A 26,513-nucleotide genomic window follows, 5' to 3' on the forward strand; every position below is an offset into this window, starting at 1 on the left:
CTGACTTTCCAGGTCACCCATCACACTGCTACAGAGTGAAATGTCAAAAATGCAGATCTGATTTTTGTGACCACCGTGCTTAGAGTACCTCAGTGATTATTTTCTTAGAAGTTCACATTCCTTAGTGTAGCACATGGCCCTCATTATCCTCCCAGGAGGTAGAAAACTGGTCTTCTTCCTAGATGTGTGTCCTACTAAACTGGCCGCTCTTCACAGACTAAACTTAACATTTTTCAAAGCATAGCATGCCTGTTTATTTACCTCTGTGATTTGCACATACTGTGTTCTTCAGCTAGAATGGCTTCTCCTCATCTTTGTCATCTTTTGAGACTCAATTCAAGTGTCTCTTCCTCTGAAGCTTCCTCACCAGTCTTAGCTCATATTCACCTAGGGCCATGTGCTTACCTAGTAAATGCTTTTCCTGAGCCACCTGGACACCTTGAAGACTGAGCCTTGCCTTAGCTTTATATCCCAGGTGCTTCCCACAGTGCTTCATCCATGGTGGTTTCTGGGGAAAGGTTTCAAGAACGAATTGGCCCAAACAAGCGCATTATTTCACTTAATTGACACAAGTCTACCACTTTTTCTGGTTATTCTTAATGTTCTGGTAATCAACTAGTCACTAACAGTGATAAAACACCTTATTATATATTAAGTTCTGAAAAAAAAGTTCCTGCTTTTTGTGTAACAAATTGCTAGGAATGGCATAATAAAATTGATTTTCCCCATAAGAAAAATAATGTCATTTGGGGTTATTCTTCAACCTGAATATAACATCAGGTATTTCATAGATCTGATCATCAATTTATCATTAAAACAAGGATAGTAACTCCTTTAATTCAAAGTAGAAAAAAACTGTTCAAATTTTGGGCATAGATTTAATGCCTTCAGTGATTATGCAAAGGATTCCAGTGTCTTCAGAGGTCTACATTTAGCATAGAACAGCTTTGATACTGGGAGCGTTTCCCATTGGTCACACACTGGGCTTAGCACTTTAAAAGCATTATCTGGTTTAATCCTCACAACAGTCTATGAGGTATGTATTTTTTCCTCATTTTGTAGATGAGGAGATTGTGGCTTAAAGAGATTAAGTTGCCAAGATCGTAAGTGTGACATAAGCCTAACTTGCTAGTTGAAATATATATTGATCATAAAATGAGCAGGATTTTTCTCTCTTAATTGTAAAAGGATTTCTGTGATTAACAGCTGGGTCGACAGTGATATTTTATGGATTTTTCTACGTTAGTAAACTACTGAGAGAAAAAAGCAGGTCTCTTAGTTGCATGTATTGAATATATCCAAGCTTTAAGGAGCTTACTGTGTAGTGGAAAAGAATAGACTAATAGAAATAGATTTTGAGATTGTTTAGTCCTTCCTTCCATGAAGTAAGGTTGTTTAAAATTATAAAGCATAATTTTATAAAGTTTTCTACAATACTTAGGAAAAAAAGATTCCAAGGGCCTTGATATTGGTGAGTTTTCCACAAATGTTTAGGAAGTTCTGACAAATGATTTGGACTTTTCTTTAAGCTAATTTTTTTAAAGCTATTTTGTCCACATGAGATGAGCTGTAGTACCTGGTCTTGAATACAGTAGTGTCTTCTTTTTCAGCTCCTCGACAGCGGTGGCAGTTTCACACTGAACCTGCATGAAGATGAGCTGTTCACACTCACCACTCTCACCAGTGGTCGCAAAGGCAGCTACCCGCTTCCTCCCAAATCCCAGCCCTTCCCAAGTACCTATAAGGATGATTTTGATGTTGGTGAGTATTTTTCACTAAAACTTAACTTGATCTCTATATTTAACAGTAGTGTGTTGATTTCTACCTGTCAAACTGGGTGCATGATGGAGTGGCTGTCAAAAGCACATTCATTTAGCTCCTACATCTCATATGTGGTAAAAGGAGGGCTAATTTTTTGTATTACTTTATGGTAAGTCTAAATTTGAGGACCTGGTATTTGTCAGTTTCAGAAAAAAATACAGAGTTCATTGTTAGAATGAAAGTTATAATTCTAATTTGTTTTTGGTGAAACTTAAACTTTGTAACTTTGCTACTGCCGCATTAGCCATTGTTGACATCTTCCTTCTGTGTGGAGGTTAAGACACATTCATATCTGTCTTTCCGCAGTGCTAGTGAACTGAGTGCTTATGGGCAGTTATGTTGTCCTTGGGTGATCCAACTCATTATATACCATCCTGTGCTTTTTTTAAATTGAGCTTTCTTGGTTTTCTAGGAAGATCTGTCCTAAAGTTGTTAGAAAAGTTTTTAGTTATAGGTGATTTAGGAAAACCACTTGGAAAAAAGTTAGAAGACATGGTCATTGTAGTTATATTCCTAGTGAGTAAGTAACAAAATTTTTTGACTGGTTGGTGGTGGTCTATAGGTTTATGGGTCTCACAGACAGGGTCAGGTGGCTTTGTAATCTGCTCCTAAAATCTGTAGCAGCAGGAGAGTAATAGGGAGGGAACTGGCATTGCTGGAGCATCACTTGAACCTCCTGTTTGCTGCAGAGCTGCTTGTTCCACCAAAGATGGACACTCCTATCACCCTTTCCCAGTCACTGCTACAGGATCTCACCTCCCTTTCTCAGGAAATGATCTAGTTGGCTGGAGTATAAGGCCTTTTGGACTGTGTAGTGGAGTCCTCTCAACTATAACACAGACAACAGTGATCCTCAAGGGGAGCTTGGTGGTTTGTTTTTCTGCAACTCTTTGAAATGGCCTCTTAGATAAGCCCATTAATTTTGTGAAACACAGGGTCTTTAAAATCTGTTGCTCGGTTGGTTCTGTTAGCAAAGGTGACTTTTGCCTTCAGTAAGTGAGGAATCTGTGTGGGATATGGCCTAGATAATGAGATTGACGAACTTCTGCCAGCACCAAGACCAATATTTTGTGACCCTGAAGACTAAGAGGCAATTCCAAACCTTCAAATATAAAATGTAATACTTTATGAGCTACAATATAAATTTAAAACTAAAGTTAAATACTATAAGCTAGGCTCTGGAGATACTTGTTAGGGTTCTAAATGTCTCAAATGAGGTAATGGATGCAAAAACACTTGGAAAATGATGAGGTATAAGAGCTGTAAGATATATAAAATTTCTCCTCTACAGCATTCATTATTGTAAGACTATAATTTAATTTAGTAAAACTAAAAAGAGATTGATAACTTAGGCCCAAAACTGGTTTTTGCTGCAGTTTAGAAGTAGAAGAAAATTTGTAAATTTTATGCTTGATATAGTAAACCTTTCTTATGCTCTTTTGGCAGATGATTGTGACCCATGATTTGGAACCTTGCTTGACAGATATTAGAAATAATAAAGCTATCCCTTATTGAGCCCTTGCCAGGTGCTGGCTTATGTACATGTTATCTTTTCTTTAATTCTCTTGTCCTCCTGTAAACCTAGAAATGAAGAAACTTTAGATGCAGGGCAGTTAAATAACTTGTCCAGGGCGACAGACTGAGCTCAAATTTGAATCTAGGTCTTACTTCAAAACTCATGACCTTTCCCCTACACCAGATGCCTGGATTAAATATTATGCAGTATCTATAGGTCGAACTCATCATCTTGATATTTAGTAATGATGACACAAAAATTAACATATCTTTATTAGACCTAGGCCCTAAACTGTGGTTTAGATTTTATTTATTTATTTAAAAACTTTCAGAAGTGTTTCAGACATACTGTAAAATATCAGCAAGGAGAGCTTCTGAAGGATTTGATACTAAACAGAGAATTTCTTATTTTCTGAACAGATTACCCATTTTTTAGTGAAGCTCCAAACTTTGCCGATCAAACTGGTGTATTTGAATATTTTACAAATATTGAAGACCCTGGTGAGCATCACTTCACGCTACGCCAAGTTCTCAACCAGAGACCCATTACGTGGGCTGCCGATGCATCCAACACAATCAGTATTATAGGAGACTACAACTGGTAAGATTGATGTTCTCAATGTGGATCTGGCTGAAATACCCTTGTAATATTGTCAGGTACATTTTGAAGTGAAGAGTTTTCAATAGTCCTCCTTGTTCAAGAACCTAATAGATGTGTAATATGTAATATTAAGGGTTGTTGAATGTTATGGTGATGACCACAAAGCTGCAAATTGTTTTGCTGCCCCAGTGTCCTTCCCTCATCTTTGCCCTATTTAATAGTGATTATTACAGGAACAATATGATTTCAGTATAAAAACTGAGGACTTTTGGACCCAATTATAATTTAACATTTGTTTATATATAGACGGATTTGTGAGGTATTTTTAAGTTTTTGTTTTGCTGGAGAGTTGATTTGTTGATCTGGTGTTGCCATCTAGTGGACCAATCTTAGAATTACACCGTCTTAGCCTTATTAAAAAATCTATTTACCAGGGGACAGTAGATGGCAATAGTAAAAAGCAAATCCGCTTTAGTTGCCTAGTGAATTTAACTTTTTATTTAGTCATCTGGTAAAGAGACAAGTTATATTATTCACATCAAATATAATGCCAAACTAAAACTTTCCCTTCCTCTTTAGTTTAGTTACAGAATTTCTATGTGCTGACTTATTCCACCTGTCTTATATGTTTCTTTTTCATTTTTTCCTATAACTAGTATGATTCCACTGTGGGAAAAAAAACACACAGACATTCCATGTTTAGAGCTAGTACTAATAATACCAAGCCACCAAAAAGCCATATCCAAAGCTTGGAAACTGGAGAGGGAAGAGAAAAGAATTCTGAAAAGAGCCTTGAATTGCCTGTCTGTGGAGTGTGCAGAAAGTGTTTATCCCTCCTGAAGTGCCTTACTCCCAGTTAGAAATCCTGATTCTAGTCCTAAGCTCTGATGTAAGTCTCAAGAAACTTTCAGTTATCCAGAGCCCCTGGAACCCTTATAACACTATGAAGAGTTATTGAGGTGCAGTGAAGAATTCTTTCCTAATTTAGGATGACATTTGTGGCTTGTGTTTTTACACAGCAGAATTTCTGCTTGTCCCATTGTCTCTGAGGTGGACACTTTACTTAGATTTTCTGATTATGGCAGTGGAGTTCGTGGCATCCTCATTTGTGACTGATGGTCTTATTGTAAGTCCAGTGGCTGGGTTTAAGTGTCCAAGGCATGGGTCTCATTGTTTTGATCTCCAGTTTTGAAGTCACCGTATAGGAAACTTTTTTTTCTGTGACATCCCCTATACCCCATGCACTTGAATACTATAGAGGGCACTTTCTAAACTCAAACTCAATCTTATTTCTGGCTGGGACTCCAAAAAGATTGAGAAGCCCCTTAATTGTAGTATAGAAATGAGATACAGCACCATCCAAAGATTTACTCCCCCAAATCTTCATATATTTGAATCTCCATATAAATCTTCACAATTTAAATAGCACTACTCAATTTTTAGTAGGATCTATTGCAGTGGGTAAGGAGGTGGGGACAAGGGATGCGGAAGGGTGTAGAAGGGAAGAGAGTGACACATTCTGAAAGGAAAGGAACCAGGTAGTCGCAATTTTGCGTGTCAAGAAAGGACTGCCTTCATCTTTCTGAAGCCCTGTTTTCATTATGTTATTCCCCTGCTCAGGAAGATGCAGTGACTCTCTCCTGCTACCTGTGTTTTCCACTTCTAGGCTTGATTTCCAAGACCCTTTATAATTTGGTCTCATCTGTTATGTGTTATTTTCCGGTACTCCACCCTGTATTTGAGGCAGCCAGATCTGCTCAGAGATCCACACAAATCCCTTGTTCATTTCTGTTGTCTGGCTGCTGTGCCCACTTATTGTGGGAAAAGGAGGGAATAAAAATTGGGTAATAGTAGGCACTCTGATGGATTTCCCACACAACCACTTTCTGGTGAGATATCATCGTCCCCACCTTGCAGACTGAGAAACTATATCTTTGGAGTAAGATTTACCCAAGATTTCACTTGTAAGTGGCAGAACCAGGGCTAGAAGCCGGGTCTGTATGACTCAGTAGCCCATTCTCTTTGGAGGACATCTCACAGCCTCATTTTAATTGTCTTCTTCCTAAAGGTAGGAAATGGGAAATTTGTTTACTTTATCTGTAGTGCTATTTTAGTAAATCTGACCTCAATGTGTGCACACTACTCACAGTTTTTAGAGTTGTGTTTTGAGTAGAACTTCCTCTCTTATATCTAGATTTAGTAATTTACCAGCGCAGTAATTTGATTATACGGGATAGATTGTACTATAACTGGCTACTTCTATCTTGATAGTGAGCATTGGTTGGAATCCTTTAAAGACAATCACAAAATTACCTTTCCCTGCACACAGCTGAACTCTCTCTTTGATCAAATTTGCCTTATATATTGGCTAGTTTTTGTTCTTTCAGCACTACTGAGAGATTGTGGCTGTGGAAGAATAAACCACACTTTTATTCCATTTCATTCATTATCTATGAAATTGCCTGGCAAGTTCTGATGCAAGAATCACTTATTCTGGAATGTGGTATATAGAAAAGGAAAGTTTGATCTTCTCTCATTCCAACTCTAAATAGAATAATTTTATGGTGCTGATGGTATTTGTAGCACTTTCAAAATTCTGATGAACCAGAAAGGAGGTAAGGGATGTAAGTACCAGTGTTGATTGCCAGTGGTTTCATGCTGGTGATAATCTATGGAGAGAAAACTCCCTCTGATATCAGAGGACATACAAGAGAGACTGGGCTTGAGTTGCTTAGCATTTATCTTCCCGTAAAGTAGTCCAGCTCTGCTTAGATAATTAAGTGTGAATTGTCCTCCCTGTGTACCTGATGTAGGTACTTTTGTAATATTTTCCTTTATGTAGTAAAATTTCACTGTGCAAAATTCACTGATAAGACACAGAAATGTAAAAGCCACATAATTCTAGATCTCATTCCCCCCAACCCATTTCCGGGATGGATTTCTTGGTGTTTCCAGTTTTATGTGAGATATATTGCTTGATTTATGACTTGGTTGTGTGCAGGCTTTCTTTTTTCTTCCCACTTGCAGTTAGATACTGAGTAGGAAGTGAAATATTTTCAGAGATCATGTTGGTTTGGGGTGGTTGTAGCATCCCAGAAGGAAAGTGTTGTACCTGGTAGCATTTGTAAGAGGAAACCTGGAGGAGAGCTCACTGTAACAGCTCTGTTAGTCCCTAGACAGCTGAATCTTTACCCATCTTTGATAGACTGCTGTGGATCAGTGAGCCTAGAACCAGGATTTTATTGCTTCCTTATAGACAGATACTTCATATGGTAAAATGGTCCCCAAAGTGGCATTCCTGGACGAGCAGCATCAGTATCACCTGGGAACTTGTTAGACATGCAAATTCAACGGGCTGCCCCAGATTTACTGAATCACGCTGTGGGGTAGGGCCAGTGAACTGAGTTTAAGAAGCCCTCCAGGTGACTTCAGTGCTGTTCAGGTGTGAGAAGCCCTCCTAGAGAGTCAACTCTATGGTCTTTGCAGAGAAATAATTTTAGATCTTTTCTTCTGGAGTTTTAAAGTTTTGTTAGATTTAGATGTAAAAATTGGCTCCAGAATAGCTTATATTCTCCCAAAGGCTCCTAGCATTGCCTTCATTGCCTCTCTTTGTTGATGGAAATTTGAATAAACATTCTCCCTCAGAATTATGTGGAACTTTTTACTTTTTAATGTGTTCATAGACAATAGTGGCTTTTTAAAATATTGTATTCTTAAGATGAGAAGTTGTTTTATTGTAGAAAAAAATATTTTCTCAGGAAACTTAAAAATCATAACTATTATTGTCCAGTAATCATTTAAAGAGGCAATGAAATGACTTCAGTCATGTAACATTTAAAACTGTTGTCAATAAAGATTCTTGAAGTCCATCTCTGCTACAGGCTCAGACTTAGCAAATCACATTCTCACCTCAATTAGAAGTTTGGAAGCATGTGCTGTGAAATGACATATCTGTACTATGTTACAAAGGGCATATTTTAAGAGTACTAATCAACCGTTTTATTTTGCAGGACCAATCTGACTATAAAGTGTGATGTTTACATAGAGACCCCTGACACAGGAGGTGTGTTCATTGCAGGAAGAGTAAACAAAGGTGGTATTTTGATTAGAAGTGCCAGAGGAGTTTTCTTCTGGATTTTTGCAAATGGATCTTACAGGGTTACAGGTGATTTAGGTAAGTGACTTTTTTTTAATAGCATATGACTTACGGGCTATGTTACTTTGAGCACCTACTTGTTATTTGTGGGAATGATAAAAAGAGTTCAACCCAAGGTGTTTGGACATCTAATTGGGAAGGGATGTAAGCAAATACCAAATAGTTTATAATCATAGAAAGTTATTTAATTCCTAGAGATGGGGGCAGCTCTGTGGAAGGGAAAATAATTGTACAAAGCTTTTAAGGGTATTGTAGAGTTGAAGTGGGCTGTGAGGATAGGATTTGCATAGATAGTATCAAAACCATCTGAGGTAGTGGTGGTAGGGAGAGAATGCTCAGGAGGCACCATAAATAAAAGCAAGAGTATAAGAATGTTGCTGCTGTACTTACAGAAATATAAGGAGGGGGATTGATCAGCTTAAAATGGAAAAATCTCATTTTTGAAATTAGTTAATACTTGAAAATAGCTTGACTTTTCTCAGTCATCTTTACAGCCCTTGTGTTAGATAGGATAATATTTTATCCAGAATAGGTGCTTCAAATATGTTCAGATTGAACTGTGTCCACTTCAGATTGGTTTTGGTACACACCACTCCTTTGAAACTAGACCTTACTGGTAGTGACTTTTCTTGATTCTCAGTCTCTTGACTTTCCTCTTACCTTAATTTAAAAATATCTCTTTTATAGTTTGCTGCTCTTTGCTTTGACTCCATAAATAAAATAAAACTTAAAGAGGAAGTATGTAGGAAGGATATTAGAACAAGAGTTACATATTCATGGCATTACCAATCTGAAGTTACCTCAGTGATATTGAAATCGAAAACAGACAACCAGTGAGGTTAATTGACTTGCCTAATGACTCAAATCTAGTTAGTGGCAGAAATGGGACTAGGAATTTAAATCTGTGTCTGCAGTCCCTATTGTCCGTTTTAAACTGCGTACTTGAAATTTTGTCCTGGGGTTCTCATAGGCATTCGAATAACACTAATTCCAAAAGTTAACTTATTATTTTCTCCAAGTTAATACTATTACCATGTGACCAGTTAGACTGGCTGGAAATTTTATATTCTCTCTCTCTTGTCTTCCATATTCAATCCAGGCATGTATAAATGTGTACTTGAACTACAGATGCTAACACCTCATACTATCACTGGCTTTTAAGTTTATTTCACTGGTTCTGTTGTGAGCTCACATATAGTATATGGCTCAGAGTATGATGTCAGTATATGCTATTAAATGCATGGCTAAATGGAAAATGTTTTGGCTTAACTCAGTTGTAGATCTGGGAATGAAGGGACATAGCTGTCTGTTGAGGCTGACTTTACTACATACAGATGCCACTCACAAACCCCATTGAATTATATGATTCTGTGATTAAGATCTCAAAATTATATCTATTAGGATAATATTTTTGTGTTACAGCTGGATGGATTATATATGCTTTAGGACGTGTTGAAGTTACAGCAAAAAAATGGTATACACTCACGTTAACTATTAAGGTAAGTATTGCTGATTGGAGTCTGGAGGTAAAATGCTCTTTTGTTGTGCCTTTCTAGAATTTTCTGTTATAAAATAGGAGGGGGAAAGTGTGACATATAATGAAGAGAGACAAGGAATCTGCCTTGGTGCTGGGAAGCCACTCATCCCTAGGATAGTTACGTGTGTGAGGGTAAGCTATGTGAGAACCATCAGCAGTTGACTTTATCAGGTCACTATTTTTTTTTTTAATTTTGTTTTGTTTTTTAAACTGAGGCATAGTTGATAGAGTCAATAATTGAACTATTTTTTTCAAGTTTGCTTGAACCAAGACTGTGCATGGAGCTTATAGATGTAAGCAAAGCCATATACGTTTATTTTTGATGGTTAAGAATAATTTGGTTTTCAGTTATAAGCATAGTTTTTAGAAATTGGTTTCCATGAATATTTTTGTCACAGAAAATACCAGATTAATTTTAGTATAATAGAAGTATAAAAATGTTCCTCAGAATCACTGGGTGATCATGAGTTAGTGCTCGACAGTGCTTCCAAGGGACGCTGTGCAGATAAATTTTTTGTGTATAATGTGCTGGTCTCTCCCAAGATAGCTCTCTCACAATTTTGTTTAGAGTGCAGTAGAAATTGAAAATCAGATCCCAATAACTTTGGAATTTGTTCTCTCCTCTTAACCACCAAAAATGACAGCACTGTTTTTTTTTTTTTTAGCATTAACAATATGTATATTGAAGATTTGGTTTGGATGTAGCATAGATTATTTAACTATACCACACTAGCCAAATTGTAGTCATTTTATAGCAATTATAATAATATTCACTATTATTGAATTTGAAGATCTTTTCCGAACTCATAGATATGATTTGTATTTCCTTGATAATTAGGGAGCTTGCAAATCTAATGTTTACTGGCTATTTGTAGTTTCTCTTCTCTGAAGTCTTCTGTTTACTTCTTTCTTCATTTTTCTATCATGTTGTCTTTTTTTGACAAATTTGTGTGAATTTAATATGTATTCTGGATAGTAACCCATTGTCTGTTACATATGTCACAACTATGCTCTTCCCTCATGTGTATTTTAATTTTGCTTATGGCATTTTTGATGATTATAAGTTTTAAATTTTGATACTGTCAAATATTTCACTTTTTATTCATTGCTTTTATGTTTCATGTTTTAAATAAGGCCTTCTTGTTTCTCAAGGTTAGGAACGTTTATCCCCCAAACTAAACAAAGTTTAGGATTTATTTTTATGTGTAAGTCTTTAATACATCAGAAATTTACTTGTGCGTTGTAAGGGGAAGTATTGAATATAATTTTTTTTAAGTGGATAGCCATCATTTATCACAATAGACTATCCTTTTACCCATAATTTAAAGGCTACCTTTTTGATGTAACAAATCAGCCCATGTGCATATGCTTGTATCTGAACTTTTTTCTGTTCTCCATATTGATGTTTGTCTATTATTACCCAAAATCACACTTTTAATAGGTGTTCACATTCTAAAAGCTTTGATGATACAGTTACTCCCTTGCTTCCTTCAGAGTTTTCTTACCTGACCACTTGATAGAAAACAGCGCCCCATCTCACTCTCTAACTCCTTTCTATTGCTTTATTTTTCTCCAGAGGTTTTATCCCAAGCTGACATCACACATATTCTGTTAATTTTTTTGTGTTTTCCTACTCCCTTCACTAGCACATAGCTCCTTTAGTGACAGGCTTTTCTCCATATTCCTCACTGCTGGCTCTGTAGCACCTAGAAAAGTGCCTGACAGCCAGGCAGAGCAAGAGTCCAAATAGTACTTGGTAAATGAATGAATGGATATCTGGTGGGGCAACTTCCTCATTGTTTCTTTTTCAAAATTATCTTTGCTATTCCACTATATGTATTATTCGATTTGACTTTTAAAAAACAAACTTTCAATTACTTAAAAAGTGGTGCTGGTATTACATTAAATTTATACATCAATTTAGGAAAAAAATGACATTTTTTTTTTACAGTAATGTGTTTCCCCATGAGAGAACACAGGAACAAAAGCATGCTATATTTCACCATTTATTAAGATTTGCCACTATGTCCTTTAGTTTTATTTTTGCAAACTTTTGATTAGGTTTGTTTTAGTAATTTTATGAGTTTTTTTGAAATCATGAAGGAGATTTTAAAAATTTTCTTAATTTTCTTCAGGTACTTTGCATACATGGTTAAAATATCAGTAGGACTTACTGAAAACAGCTGCCTCCTGCCTCACATCCTGTTCCTTCTTCTTGACCCCATTCTGTGTTCTGTACTTCTGATACAGCCACTCTTCACTATTTCAGCTGTTTCTTCTGGTGTGTCTTTAATATAATGTGATTCATTACTTTTAGAAATTGGCTCTTGTCTTGGTACTAGGATGGATAGGACTTTGCTGGCTTGCACCCACCTCACTCCCCTACTCCTGTTATTTTGTGTTTCATCAACTATGGGCATTCTGTTTCCTCCTGAATCTCAGCTTTTGCCACATACTCTAAGGGTCTTCTCCAACTATCTGCACTAAAGTAGTCTGTCAGGCACCCATTGTCACCTTGACCTGGCTCAATTTTTACATGCTACTTATCCTTTAGCTCTCATTTTGTGTGTGTGTGCATATCTGTCCATCTCCTTCTACTAGAATATAATCTCCATAAGAGCAGGGACTTTGTCTTTCTTGTTCATCTTAAATTCCCAGTGCATTAAACAGTATTTGACACATAAATCTTCTTTGCATAAATAAAAAAACAAAACATCATCTTCTATGTTGCCCATATTCCAAATTACAGCTAATGTGAGGATTTTGTTACTGACTATCAGCCACCTGTTGAATTCTTCTCAGCACTTGTCAGGTGACTTGTCCCAGCTCTGTTGCATGGTGGGTAGCACAATGGACTTTGAAGTCTACTATATTCTACTTGCAAGTATTTTATATTGCACAGCTTCAATTTTCCCATCCATGATATCATGAAGAACACTTTTCTTATGAAGATTCAATGAAAAAAAAAATAAATAAATATATATATATATAGTACCTGATATGTGGTAAGCACTTAATGAGTCAAGTTAATATTCTTAGGAGTAGGAGTGTTTGGAACCAGACAGACCAGCATTCATATTTCCTCACTAACACATACTGAGACTTCTAGCGAGTTTTTCCACCTCTTTGAGTATCCATTTCCTTATCTGTAAAATGGAGATAACTTCTGTGAGGTTGTTTTGAGGGTTAAATGTGTTTCATTCTTATATTCAACACATTTTTATTAAGCCCCTATTGTATGCACTTCACTAAGTCCTAGGGATACAGCAGTGAATGAAACAGACAAGATTCCTGCTCTCTTAGAGCATATATTCTTCTAGGACAGGGGTTGGCAACTTTTTCTGTAAAGGGCCAGATAGTAAATATTTTAGACTTTGTGGGCCATGTGGTCTCTGCTGCTGCTACCCAGTTCGGCTATTGTAATGAGAAAAAAAGCCACAGACGATAGGTAGATGAATGGATGTGGCTGTGTTTCAGTAAGATTTTATTTATTAAAAAAAGGGTGGTTGGCATGTAGGTCATAGTTTGCTGAGCCCTATCCTGAGACAATAAACTTGTAAATAAGTTTATAAATGATTATGAAGAAAAAATAGAGTCATGAGATTAAGTAGCTCTGTTACCCTGATTCTCTAACCAGGGAGGTGAGGAAAGACCTCACTGAGTGGGTCTTCCCAGCAGACCTGAATGCTGGGAAGAACAATTTGAGCAGACCAAGTGGCTGGTGCAAAAGGCAGGTGTAGCTGACATTGTGTGAAGAGCAGCCTGGAGGCTGGGGTGGCTGAAGCCTGGGGAGTCAGGAGAGATGAGGTCCTGTTAGACAGGTTTTGTGCTTAATGTGTTCTGTGATTTGAGTCCCTTGGCTCAGTGTTAATATTGAATGTTTGATGGCAGCAGATGTTCAGTAAGCACTTCCAGAGCTGAAGATAGCTGTGCAAGTCTGTAGTAATAGGAATGTTGCTCTGAATTTGGAGCTAGTTGACTGGGAGTAAAAACCTGTGACTTTGAGCTTTAATCTATTAAGCCTCAGTGTTTCCATGCATAAAATAAAAGAACTAAATTAAGGCCCATTACATTATACTTCCAAGACTTAAAAGCAGATTTATTCTGGTTCTTGGCCCACTGCTTTGAGTTTTGAGCTCTTTAGCTTTTGAGAGTAGCTAGTTTTATATGATTGGCTGTAGTTAGTATGCTGTGAATATGTGCTCATAAATGTACTATCATAAAGATAATAAGAGCTGAGATTTATTGTTTACCATGTGCCAGGCACTGAGCTAAGTAGAATGGCAACGTTCTGAGGAAGGTGTAATTTTTTCTTTCACTGTCAGTGACCAGTAAGTCACACCTTATAGCTGCCTCCCTTCTTCCACCCACTGCACGCTACTCCATCATCACTTTAACTGATGGTTGCTGTTTTTCCAACTTAAGGGTAGGAGCTTCATGTGGCTTTGAAGTGATATTCTATTCATGGCAACAAAACACAAAAACTAAGGTTAATTATTTTTCTTCTGGCTGGGCAGAGGCTCCTTAATGAAAACCTTAAAGAAGCAATGAGGTAGAAGCAGATGTTTTGACTTCAGCAGTCATGTCTGAAGAGCTGGTGGCTGTTAGCCACACCACTTGTACATGTGACTACTTATAAATAACATTTTTTAAATTTTAATCAGCTTTTTTCTAAAACTTTATAATAATGCATGAAAAGTTTTGCATTTTGTTGGTTTTAAATTTTGGTGGAGCACAGGAAATATTGAGATATTCCTTGTACGTTGGGAACAATTTAAGTAGGTAGATAAGAATTTCTTCCTAGAGTTTTTTTCTGTGTTTTAAAATTTGCTCAAACTTGTGGAATTGTGTTTTGCTGTGGTTAAGTCTTGAATGAGTAGTACATTTGCTCCACTAAGTAGTGGGCCATACATATCAAGAAACAGACTTCAGAGGACCATTTTCATATGGTTTCAAGGAATGTGTTTCTTTCTACTCTAGGGTCATTTCGCCTCTGGTATGCTGAATGACAAGTCTCTGTGGACAGACATCCCTGTGAATTTTCCAAAGAATGGCTGGGCTGCAATTGGAACTCACTCCTTTGAATTTGCACAGTTTGACAACTTTCTTGTGGAAGCCACACGCTAATACTTACAGGGCATCATAGAATACTCTGGATTTTCTTCCCTTCTTTTTGGTTTTGGTTCAGAGCCAATTCTTGTTTCATTGGAACGGTATATGAACCTTTCGAGGCTAAAAATAATGAAGAGTAAAAGGGGAGAGAAATTTATTTTTAATTTATCCTGTGGAAGATTTCAATAGAATTAATTCCAAGGGGAAAACTGGTGAATCTTTAACATTATCTGGTGTGTTCCCTAACATTCAAACTGTGCATTGGCCATACCCTTAGGAGTGGTTTGAGTAGTACAGACCTCGAAGCCTTGCTGCTAACACTGAGGTAGCTCTCTTCATCTTATTTGCAAGCGGTCCTGTAGATGGCAGTAACTTGATCATCACTGAGATGTATTTATGCATGCTGACCATGTGTCCACGTGAGCCAGTGTCTTCATCACAAGATGATGCTGCCATAATAGAAAGCTGAAGAACACTGGAAGTGGCTTTTTGAAAACCACTTCAACCTGTTATGCTTTATGCTCTAAAAAGTATTTTTTTATTTTCCTTTTTAAGATGATACTTTTGAAATGCAGGATATGATGAGTGGGATGATTTAAAAAATGCCTCTTTAATAAACTACCTCTAACACTATTTCTGCAGTAATAGATATTAGCAGATTAATTGGGTTATTTGCATTATTTAATTTTTTTGATTCCAAGTTTTGGTCTTGTAACCACTATAACTCTCTGTGAACGTTTTTCCAGGTGGCTGGAAGAAGGAAGAAAACCTGATCTAGCCAATGCTGTTGTAGCCGTTTCTTCTGCCTCATCTCACTGTGCTGTGGTCTGTCCTCACATGTGGCACTGGTAACAGACTCACACAGCTGATGAATGCTTTTCTCTCCTTATGTGTGGAAGGAGGGGAGCACTTAGCCATTTGCTAACTCCCAGAATTGGATCATCTCCTAAGATGTACTTACTTTTTAAAGTCCAAATATGTTTATATTTAAATATACATGAGCATGTTTATCATGTTGTATGATTTATACTAAGCATTAATGTGGCTCTAAGTAGCAAATCAGTTATTCATGTGGGTAAAGTAAATCTAGAATTATTTATAAGAATTACTCATTGAACTAATTCTACTATTTAGGAATTTGTAAGAGTCTAACATAGGCTTAGCTACAGTGAAGTTTTGCATTGCTTTTGAAGACAAGAAGATAAGTACTAGAATAAATAAGATTACAGAGAAAATTTTTCTTTAAAACCAAGTGATTTCCAGCTGACGTATCTAATATTTTTTAAATATTTTTATAGAGGTGTAATTTATTTACAATAAAATGTTCCTACTTTAAATATACAATTTAGTGAGTTTTGATAAATGGATATACCCATGTAACCAACACTCCAGTCGAGCTTCAGAATATTTCCATCACCCCAGAAAGTTCTCTTATATACCTGCCCAGTCAGTTCCTTTCACTCCCAATTGTTGGCAGCCATTGATATGAATTCTATCACTATAGGTTAGTTTTCTTTGTTCCAGAACATCATGAAAGTGGCATCATGTACTATGTATTCTTATGAATGGTTGGTTTCTTTCTGTCAGCATAATGATTTGAGATTTGTCCATGTTGTGTGATTCAGTGGTTTGTTCCTTCTTATTTCTGAAGAGTTTTCCATTATATGAATATATCACAATTTGTTTCCTCCCCACCAGTTTCTGATACTACAATTAAAACTGTCTACACTTACAGTCTTTGTGTCAAATATATGTTTATTTCTTCTGGATGAATACTGAGGAGTGAAATTCCTGGGTCTTACGTTAATTGTATGTTTAACTTTATAAGAAACTACCAAACTGCTTTCCAAAATGATTGTATGGTTTTACACTTCCATCAACAAGGTTTAAAAGTTCCAGTTACTCTGCATTCTTGTCAGTGCTTCATGTTTTCATTCTTTTTAATTTTAACCCTTAATTGTGGGTGTGTAGTATGTACATTTCTCTCATGACTAAAGCTATTGAGCAGATGTCATGGACTTAATGGGCATTTATGTACTTTGTTTTATGTAATATCTATTCAAATCTTTTGCTCATCTAAAAAATTCTGTTGTCTTTTCCATTGAGTTTTAAGAGCTCTTTGCGTCTTCCAGATACGTTTTTTTTTTTTTTTTTAAGTTTTGAAAATTATTTTCTCTATTTCTACAAAGAGCCTGATGGAATTTTCATTGTGATTGCATTTAAATTATAGATAAATCTGGAAATAACTGATATCTAACTAATATGGACCCTTCGAATCCATGAGCAGTTACACCTTTTTTAAAAATTTTATTTTACTTTAAGTTCCAGGATACATGTGCAGAAGGTGCAGGTTTGTTACATAGGTATACGTGTGCCATGGTGGTTTGCTGCACCTATTGACCCATCCTTTTAAGTTCCCTCCCCTCGCCCCCCACCCCGCAACAGGCCCTGGTATGTGTTGTTCCCCTCCCTGTGTCCATGTGTTCTCATTGTTCAACTCCCACTTATGAGTGAGAACATGCAGTGTTTGGTTTTCTCTTCCTGTATTAGTTTGCTGAGGATAATGGCTTCCAGCTTCATCCATGTCCCTGCAAAGGAAATGATCTTATTCTTTTTTGTGGCTGCATAGTATTCTATGGTGTATATGTATCATGTTTTCTTTATCTAGTCTATGGTTGATGGGTATTTGGGTTGGTTCCATAACTTTGCTATTGTAAATGGTGCTGCAATAAACTTGTGTGTGCATGTGTCTTTATAGCAGAATGATTTATATTCCTTTGGGTGTATACCCAGTAATGGGATTGCTGGGTCAAATGGTATTTCTGGTTCTAGATCCTTGAGGAATCACCACACTGTCTTCCACAATGGTTGAACTAATTTACATTCCCACCAACAGTGTAAAAGCACTTCTATTTCTCCGCAGCCTCACCTGCATCTGTTCTTTCTTGACTTTTTAATAATTGCCATTCTGACCGGCATGAGATGGTATCTCATTGTGGTTTTGATCTGCATTTCTCTAATGATTAGTGATGTTGAGCTTTTTTTCCATGTGTGCTGGGTGCGTAAATGTCTTCTTTTGAGTAGTGTCTGTTCATATTCTTTGCCCACTTTTTGATGGAGTTGTTTTTTTCTTGTACATTTAAGTACTTTGTAAATTCTGGATATTAGACCTTTGTCAGATGGGTAGACTGCAAAAATGTTCTCTCATTCTGTAGGTTGCCTGTTCACTGTGATGATAGTTTCTTTTGCTGTGCAGAAGCTCTTTAGTTTAATTAGATCCCGTTTGTCAATTTTGGCTGTTTTGCAATTGCTTTTGGCATTTTCATCATGAAGTCTTTGCCCATGCGTATGTCCTCGGTGGTATTGCCTAGATTTTCTTCTAGGGTTTTTATGGTTTGGGTTTTACATTTAAGTCTTTAATTCATCTTGAGTTAATTTTTCTATAAGGTGTAAGGAAGGGGTCCAGTTTCAGTTTTCTGCATATGGCTAGCCAGTTTTCCCAGCACCATTTATTGAATAGGAGATCCTTTTCCCACTGCTCTTTTTTGTCAGGTTTGTCGAAGAGCAGATGATTGTAGATGTGTGGTGTTATTTCTGAAGTCTCTGTGCTGTTCCATTGGTCTATATGTCTGTTTTGGTACCAGTACCATGTTGTTTTGGTTACTGTAGCCTTGTGGTATACTTTGACATGATGCTTCCAGCTTTGTTCTTTTTGCTTAGGATTTTCTTGGCTATACGGGGTCTTCTTTGATTTCATATGAAATTTAAAGTAGTTTTTTCTAATTCTGTGAAAAATGTCAAGGGTAGTTTGATGGGAATAGCACTGAGTCTATAAATTACTTTGGGCAGTATGGCCATCTTCATGATATTGATTCTTCCCATCCATGAGGATGGAATGTTTTTCCATTTGTTTGTGTCCTCTCTTATTTCCTTGAGCAGTGGTTTGTAGTTGTCCTTGAAGAGGTCCTTCACATCCCTTGTTAGCTGTATTCGTAGGTATTTTATTCTCTGTGTAGCAATTGTGAATGAGAGTTCATTCATGATTTGGCTCTCTGCTTGTCTATTGTTGGTGTAAAGGAATGCTTGTGATTTTTCCACATTTATTTTGTATCCTGAGACTTTGCTGAAGTTGCTTATCAGCTTAAGGAGTTTTTGGACTGAGATGATGGGGTTTTCTAAATTTAGAATCATGTTATCTGCAAACAGAGACAATTAGACTTCCTCTCTTCCTATCTGAATATGCTTTATTTCTTTCTCTTGCCTGATTGCCCTGGCCAGAACTTCTGATACTATGTTGAATGGGAGTGTTGAGAGAAGGTATCCTTGCCTTGGTGCCGGTTTTCAAAGGGAATGCTTTCAGCTTTTTCCCATTTAATATGATATTGGCTGTGGGTTTGTCATAAATAGCTGTTCTTATTTTGAGATATGTTCCATCAATACCTAGTTTATTGACAGTTTTTAACATAAAGGGATGTTGAATTTTGTCAAAGTCCTTTTCTGCATCTATTGTCATGTGGTTTTTGTCTTTGGTTCTGTTTATGTGATGGATTATGTTTATTGATTTGCATAGGTTGAACCAGCCTCGCATCCCAGGGATGAAGCCAACTTGATTGTGGTGGATGAATTTTTAGATGTGCTGCTGGATTCGGTTTGCCAGTATTTTATCGAGGATTTTCATGTTGATGTTCATCAGGATTATTGGCCTGAAGTTTTCTTTTTTTGTTATGTCTCCTCCCAGTTTTTGGTATCAGGATGATGCATTGTACAGTGAGTTAGGGAGGAGTCTCTCCTTTTCAATTGTTTGGAATAGTTTCAGAAGGAATGATACCAGCTCCTCTTTATACCTCTGGTAGAATTTGGCTGTGAATCCATCTTGTCCTGGGCTTTTTTTGTTGGTAGGCTATTAATTACTGCCTCAATTTCAGAACTTGTTATTGGTCTATTCAGGGATTTGACTTCCTCCTAGTTTAGTCTTGGGAGGGTATATGTGTCCAGAAATTTATCTGTTTCTTCTAGATTTTCTAGTTTATATTTGCATAGAAATGTTTGTAGTATTCTGTGATGGTATTTTTTATTTCTGCGGGGTCAGTGGTGATACCCTTTTATCATTTTTTATTGTGTCTGTTTGATTCTTCCCTCTTCTTTATTAGGCTAGCTAGTGGTCTATCCATTTTGTTAATTTTTTCAAAAAAATAGCTCCTCGATTCATTGGTTTTTTTGTAGGGCTTTTCGTGTCTCTATCTCCTTCAATTCTTCTCTGATGTCATTTCTTGTCTTCTGCTAATTTTTGGATTAGTTTGCTCTTGCTTCTCTAGCTCTTTTAATTGTGATGCTAGAGTGTCAATTTGAGATCTTTCTCACTTTCTGATGTGGGCATTTAGTGGTATACATTTCCCTCTTAACACTGCTTTAGCTGTGTCCCTGAGATTCTGGTATGTTCTCTTCGTTCTCATTGGTTTCAAAGAACTTCTTGATTTTTGCCTTAATTACATTATTTACCTAGGAGTCATTCAGGAGCAGGTTGTTCAATTTCCATGTAATTGTGTGGTTTTGAGTGAGTTTCATAATCCTGAGCTCTAATTTGATTGCACTGTGGTCTGAGAGACTATGACTTCAGTTCTTTGGCATTTGCTGACGAGCAGTGACACCTTTTCATATATTAAGTCTGTAATTTCTCTCAGTAGTTTCTGTAGTTTTCAGCATACAGATCTTGAAGATGTTTTTTATTAAATGTATCCTTAAATAGTTTGTTTTTGGTACTATTGTAAATAGTGTTTATTATTTGTTACTCATGCATAGAAATACAGTTGGTTTTTGTATATTTGTATATTGAACTGTAGTCCTGCTGCCTTGCTAAATTCACTTTTTAGTTTAGCTTTTTTTGGGTAAATTCTTTACAATTTTCTACATATATAATTATGTCATCTGTGAATATAGACAATTCTGCTTCTTCCTTTTCAATATTTCTGCTGTGTTTCTGATGCTTTTGTTGCCTTATTGCACTGACCAGGACTTCAAGTGCAATGTTGAGAAGTGGTAAGAGCAGATGTATCAGCCTTGTTCCTCATCTTAGGAAGAGTCTCTTTCACCATTAAGTGTGAAGTTAGTTCTAGAGTTTTCTTTTTTTTTTCTTTTTTAGATTCCCTTTAGGGATTTTTTTTTCTACTTCCTGCTTGCTTATGAATGAGTACTGAATTTGTTAAATGCTTTTTTTCTACATCTAATGAGATAGTTACACTATCTTTCTTCTTTATTCTGTTAATGTGATATATCACATGGTTTGATTTTCAAATATTAAAGCAACTTTGCATTTGTGAGATATGTCATGACCAAGTGGGGTTTATTACTCTGTTTATGTACTGGTGAATTCAATCTGCCAATATTTGGCCAAAAGTATTCGTGTCTGTGTTCCTGTGGAATATCGATCTAGTTTTATTTTCTCCTAATGTCTTTATCTGGTTTGGTGGCAGGGTGATACCTCATAAATTCAGTTTGGGAATGCTGCCTCCTTCTTTATTCTCTGAAAGTTTGTGAGGTTCTTAAATCTTAGAATTAATCAGTTTTATCAGTCAGGGTCCAGTCAGGAGACAGAAACCATGCCAGGACCAATCTAATGTTAAGAATTATTAACTGGTAATGAGATTAGCAACTAAGGGGTAGAGAGAACTCCAAAGAATACAGGAAGAGCAGATGTAGAGACCAGCCACTTCCTAGGCTGGGGCAGAGTACTCACAGCGGGAACAAACTCGGAAGAGATCCTCTTTACATGGCTGAGGCTCAGATCTCACTGCAGATGATATAGTGTTGATATAGCATGACCCTGGAATGGCCTAGAGTTTGCTGAGATGCTGTGTGCTGGTGCTGGCAAGTGGGAAACTGTCTTCTAGGGTATGTGTCAGACTCATTGGGAAGCTCCTCCTAAGGTGCTACTGAAACTCACTAGGAAGCCACCCTTTGTGGTGCTGATGAAACTTTCTGGGAAACCACCTGCAGGGTTGTTGGTGAAAATCCCTGCAGAGTAAGTACCACTGGTTGTTCCAACTCCTACTGGAAGAGATGCTTCACTGGGTGTCCCAAATGCTGCTTGCTAGTAGCCACATGCCACAGAAGCAGGAAGGAAAAAGCACACTGGGACAGAGAAGAGAAGCTACTTCCTCCTGCAGTGTCCCTTTATAACCTCCACTGATAAAGCTTAAGTATGCCATCTGACACAGGAGAAATGTTGGCAGGACCCAGCTCCAGTATCATAAAGCAGGTCAAACGAGTGGGTTTGAGGCTGAGAAGCTTTAACAGATACAGGGCTATTCCAATTTTTCTTTTTTTTTTCTTTTTTTTTGAGATAGAGTCTCACTCTGTTGCCAGGCTGGAGTGCAGTGGTGCAGTCTTGGCTCACTGCAACCTTTGCCTCCCAGGTTCAAGTGATTCTCCTGCCTCAGCCTCCCAAGTAGCTGGGATTACAGGCGCGCGCCACCATGCCCAGCTAATTTTTGTATTTTTAGTAGAGACGGAGTTTCACCGTGTTGGCCAGGATGGTCTCAATCTCCTGACCTCGTGATCCACCCTCCTTGGCCTCCCAAAGTGCTGGGATTACAGGCGTGAGTCACTGCGCCCGACCAATTTTTCTATTTCTTATGTCAGTTTTGACAATTTGTCTTTTAAGGAATTTGTCAACTTCATCTAAATTGTCTAATTTATTGGCATAACATTGTTTAAAATATTCCCTTATTTTAATATCAATAAGACATTCTTGATATGGCCAATTTGTGCTTTCTTTTTATCTTTGTTGGTCTAATTAATACTTTGTCAATTTTATTTATCTTTCAAAGAACCAGTTCTAAATTTCTTAGATTTTTTTCTGTTTCACTAATTGCTGCTTGTACCTTTATTATTTAGTCTACTTTCAGATTAAATTTACTCTTATTCTAGCTTCTTAAGATGCAAGCTTAGATCTTTGATTTTAGATCATCTTTTTTTAAATATGTAAGCATTTAACACTAAAATTTAAACATTTATTTAGTTGCATCTCACATATTTCAATATCCATGTTTTCATTTTCATTCAGTTCAGAATGTTTTCTAAGTTATCTTATACTTTTTTGACCTTTGTGTTAATTATTGTAGAAGTTCAGTGTTTAATTTCTAAGTATTTGAAGATTTTCCAGATAACTTTTTGTCACTCATATTTAAACTTAATTCTGTTGTGATTAGAAAATATGTTGTGTTTCATTTCAGCTATCTTAAATGTATTTAGACTTGTTTTATGACCCAGTTTATCTTAGTGTACCCTTGAAAATAATTTGCCTTCTGCAGTGACTGGCTGTAATGTTTTACAAATATTAATTAGGTCATGTTAGTTGATTGTGTTGATGTCTATGACTTACTGATTTTCTCTCTACGTTTACTGTTAATTACTGAGTGAGAAGAGTTAAGATCTCCAAATACAGAAAATGCGTGTTTTCTATTTCCCTGTTCAGGTTCAATCTGAGAGGCTGATTCTCTTGGGGCATTCTAGCTCTAGTCTAGCCCTGTTCTTAAGGCATGGAATTTCCTGGGAGCTGAATGAGTTCTCTCCACTATATTTGTTCACATCTTAAATATCTTCTAGCCCTGTGATAATTTTGATAGTTGTTCAGCTAACACTTTCCTGATTATTCTTTGTCTGGCCCAAGGGCTTTCACACTGTGAATGTTTAGCTTAGTTTAGAGCTAAAGACACAAATAGACTCCCTCTGAGATTTCTGAACCTCTTTTTCTGCATAGCACCCTTCTCTCAGATACTCTGCACTGCAAATTTCAGGTGCTGCAGCCTCTTTGAACTCTGATCTTTATCTCCACAGCTGCACAGACCCATATCCTCTGTATTTCCCCTCTCTGCCCTGGAATCTGGTAAGTGGCTCCAGACAGAAATGGGAGATCACAAAATGCACCTCATTGATTTCTCTGTTTTTCTCTGATCACAGTTCTGGGCTTCCTGCTGTCTACTCTCTGAAACTGTTGTTTACAGTGGGAGGACTGGTTCAGTTTTAGTTTTTATTCTCTCAAGGCTGGAAATGGAACTCTCCATTCATTTACTTGAATATCTGGCCATCATGAGCTTTTTTTGATTTTTTTATTTTTTAGAGACAGAGTCTCACTCTGTCACCTAGGCTGGAGTGGAATGGCACTATCATAGCTCACTGCAGCCTCGAATCCCTAGGCTCAAGCAGTTATCCTGCCTCAGCCTCCTGAGTAGCTAGGAATTACATGCATGTGCCACCACACCTGGCTAATTTTTAATTTTTTTTTTTTGTAGAGATGGTGTCCTTTTCTGCAATATTTTGACACTAAGACAGATAATCCCCAACTTATGATGGTTCAACTTAATGATTTTTCAACTTTATGATGCTGCAAAAATGATACACATTCAGTAGAAACTATACTTCAAATTTTGACCTTTTCCTGGGCTAGTGATATATGGTACAATACTCTCTCCTGACACTGGGCAGTGGCAGCAAGCAGTATCTCCTATCAGCCATGTGATCCTGAGGGTGAACAACAGATATTCTATAGTGTGCTGTGTTGCCTGTGTTTTTAGAAATGATTTTGCCCAACTACAGGCTAATGTAACTATTCTTAGCACATTTAAGGTAGGCTAGGCTAAGCTATGATGTTCATTCAGTAGGTTAGGTGTATTAAATGCATTTTCAACTTGATATTTCAGCTTATGATGGATTTTTCAGCTTATGATGGTACGTCGAGGATCATCTGTGATTTGCACCACATATTCATCATCATGATTTAGACCCTGTTTCAGCTGTTAGCTTAATCTCAAGTAGCTTTGAAGTATTTGGATATAAAGAATATCTTATACTTCTACATTCCCTGAGTTGCTGCACACGTATTAATAGGTGGTCATCAAGGACTTGATTTTTGATCAGGTTTGATTAGACAGGCTATACTGGTAGATGGCTACCAGTAACCATGAATTATATTAATTAAGTAGACTCATCAGAGCCTCTAAGTGAAACCACTTTGTAAGTGGCCAAAGTTACTTTACACACCAACAGCAACACCTGGAAAAGCACTATGGTAAAAGTACTGAACTTGAGTCCTAAGATCTAGGTTGAATGCCAGACCTGCTGCTTATTTATCTGCCTTTGGTTGAATCACTGAAGCTGCTCTTTCTGTAAAACAAAGAAATTAGGCTGGATAATCACTGAGACACCTTCCAGCTCTTACTCTGTAATGCTGATTTAAACATTTGTATTTTTGGAATTTAATTCAAATATTTAACTAGGCTAGAGTTGCTTACCAGAAGAGGTTTTTTCTTAGTAAGATTTGCTGCCTATTGTTTCCCACACTGGAAGATGACCAGACAGTGCCTTGTATGTTTACACCTTGGCCAAATGGCTTCAACAAATGAAATTATTTTGCAAATGGATTTAACTTCATTATACATATATATATATATATACACACACACACACACACACACGTATATATATACATACATATATATGTATATGTACATAGATATATATGTATATATACATACATATATGTATATATGTACATACATATATACATATATGTATATATACATACATATATGTATATATGTACATACATATATACATATATATGTATATATACATATATGTATATATGTGTATATATACATATATGTATATATGTGTGTATATACATATATGTATATATGTGTGTATATACATATATGTATATATGTGTGTATATACATATGTATGTATATATATACATACCTATATATACATACATATATGTATATATGTATATATACATACATATATATGTGTATATATATACACATACATATATATACGTATATATATACGTATATATATGCGCTTTATGGCAGATTCCTTTCCTCTATACATGTGACCTGCTTAAAAAGGACCATCTTTTATTATCCTCACAGGTCTATTGGTAGTATTTTAAACTATGGGGGCCGGGGGGGTCCAAGCATTGTGATGTGATTTACACCGCTCCAAATCACGAAGGCATGATTTAGAAATCACAGTGTTCTACAGTCTTTGCTCATAGGTAGATTTCTTCCTTATACTTGATTTTTCTTCTGTTTCATTAGTATTTTACATTCACTTGAAAGAATGCCTGGCTTTTTTTGTCAGGAGTATTATAGTTTGATCATATTATACTGAAAACAGCTCTTCTGTTTAAGTCCATAGATAATTTGAAATTGTTCTGAAGTGTTTCCTCCCACTCCTTCTCCTCTGTCTCCTCCTCCATCTTCTTCCTTCTCCAATAAAACTGAACTTGATGCTCCATAGAATTGATAATTGCTATTCAACTAGGAAAAATGCAAACACTTTGAGGGATTGTGAGTGATTGTTGGACAAGATATTTGAAGTGATTTTGTTCCACCAGGTTATTTATAGTTTTCACATTCACTAGGGGAGAGAAATATAGAATTAAGTGATTTGAAAATTATATTGAAGAGACAGTTTATTACTTTCTGCATCTGTTTAACAGATTGCACTAAGTAATGTTTTTGCATTGTGTGGTATATATTTAACAGGATGTGGGTAGTATTTAAGACCATATTAAAGATTTTATATGTGAGGTGGTCCCTTGTCCTTTGGAAATCAGCATAGGCTTTGGCATCTCTGATTTCATTACAATGCATTTACTACTCTGTTTGATAAACAGGCTGTCTGCCACTCAATTAGAGACCCTACTAGACACAGGGAGAGGATACAAGTTCCTTTAATGTAGGTAAATAATAACTTACTGGTGT

At 36.6% G+C, this 26,513-nt stretch overlaps 1 protein-coding gene across 15 annotated transcripts in view; it reads left to right on the forward strand.

Annotated features, from left to right (window-relative positions):
- The window catches only part of GALC (galactosylceramidase), a 103,346-nt gene extending 87,596 nt beyond the window's left edge, over positions 1 to 15,750 (forward strand). For 9 of the 15 annotated variants that reach the window (XM_058429254.1, XM_058429256.1, XM_058429255.1 and 6 more), the window contains 5 exons: positions 1,596 to 1,761; positions 3,757 to 3,937; positions 7,948 to 8,111; positions 9,516 to 9,592; positions 14,611 to 15,750. In XM_058429254.1, the coding sequence (XP_058285237.1) occupies positions 1,596 to 1,761; positions 3,757 to 3,937; positions 7,948 to 8,111; positions 9,516 to 9,592; positions 14,611 to 14,757 (735 nt within the window). In that variant the 3' untranslated portion in view covers positions 14,758 to 15,750. The remainder of the gene's footprint in view (positions 1 to 1,595; positions 1,762 to 3,756; positions 3,938 to 7,947; positions 8,112 to 9,515; positions 9,593 to 14,610) is intronic. The other 6 variants (XM_058429252.1, XM_032179394.2, XM_032179393.2 and 3 more) reach the window with 2 other exon arrangements.
- The last annotated feature ends 10,763 nt before the right edge of the window (positions 15,751 to 26,513 follow it).

This window comes from Hylobates moloch, unplaced genomic scaffold (assembly GCF_009828535.3).
Source record: "Hylobates moloch isolate HMO894 unplaced genomic scaffold, HMol_V3 SCAFFOLD_16, whole genome shotgun sequence".
Lineage (NCBI taxonomy): Eukaryota > Metazoa > Chordata > Mammalia > Primates > Hylobatidae > Hylobates > Hylobates moloch.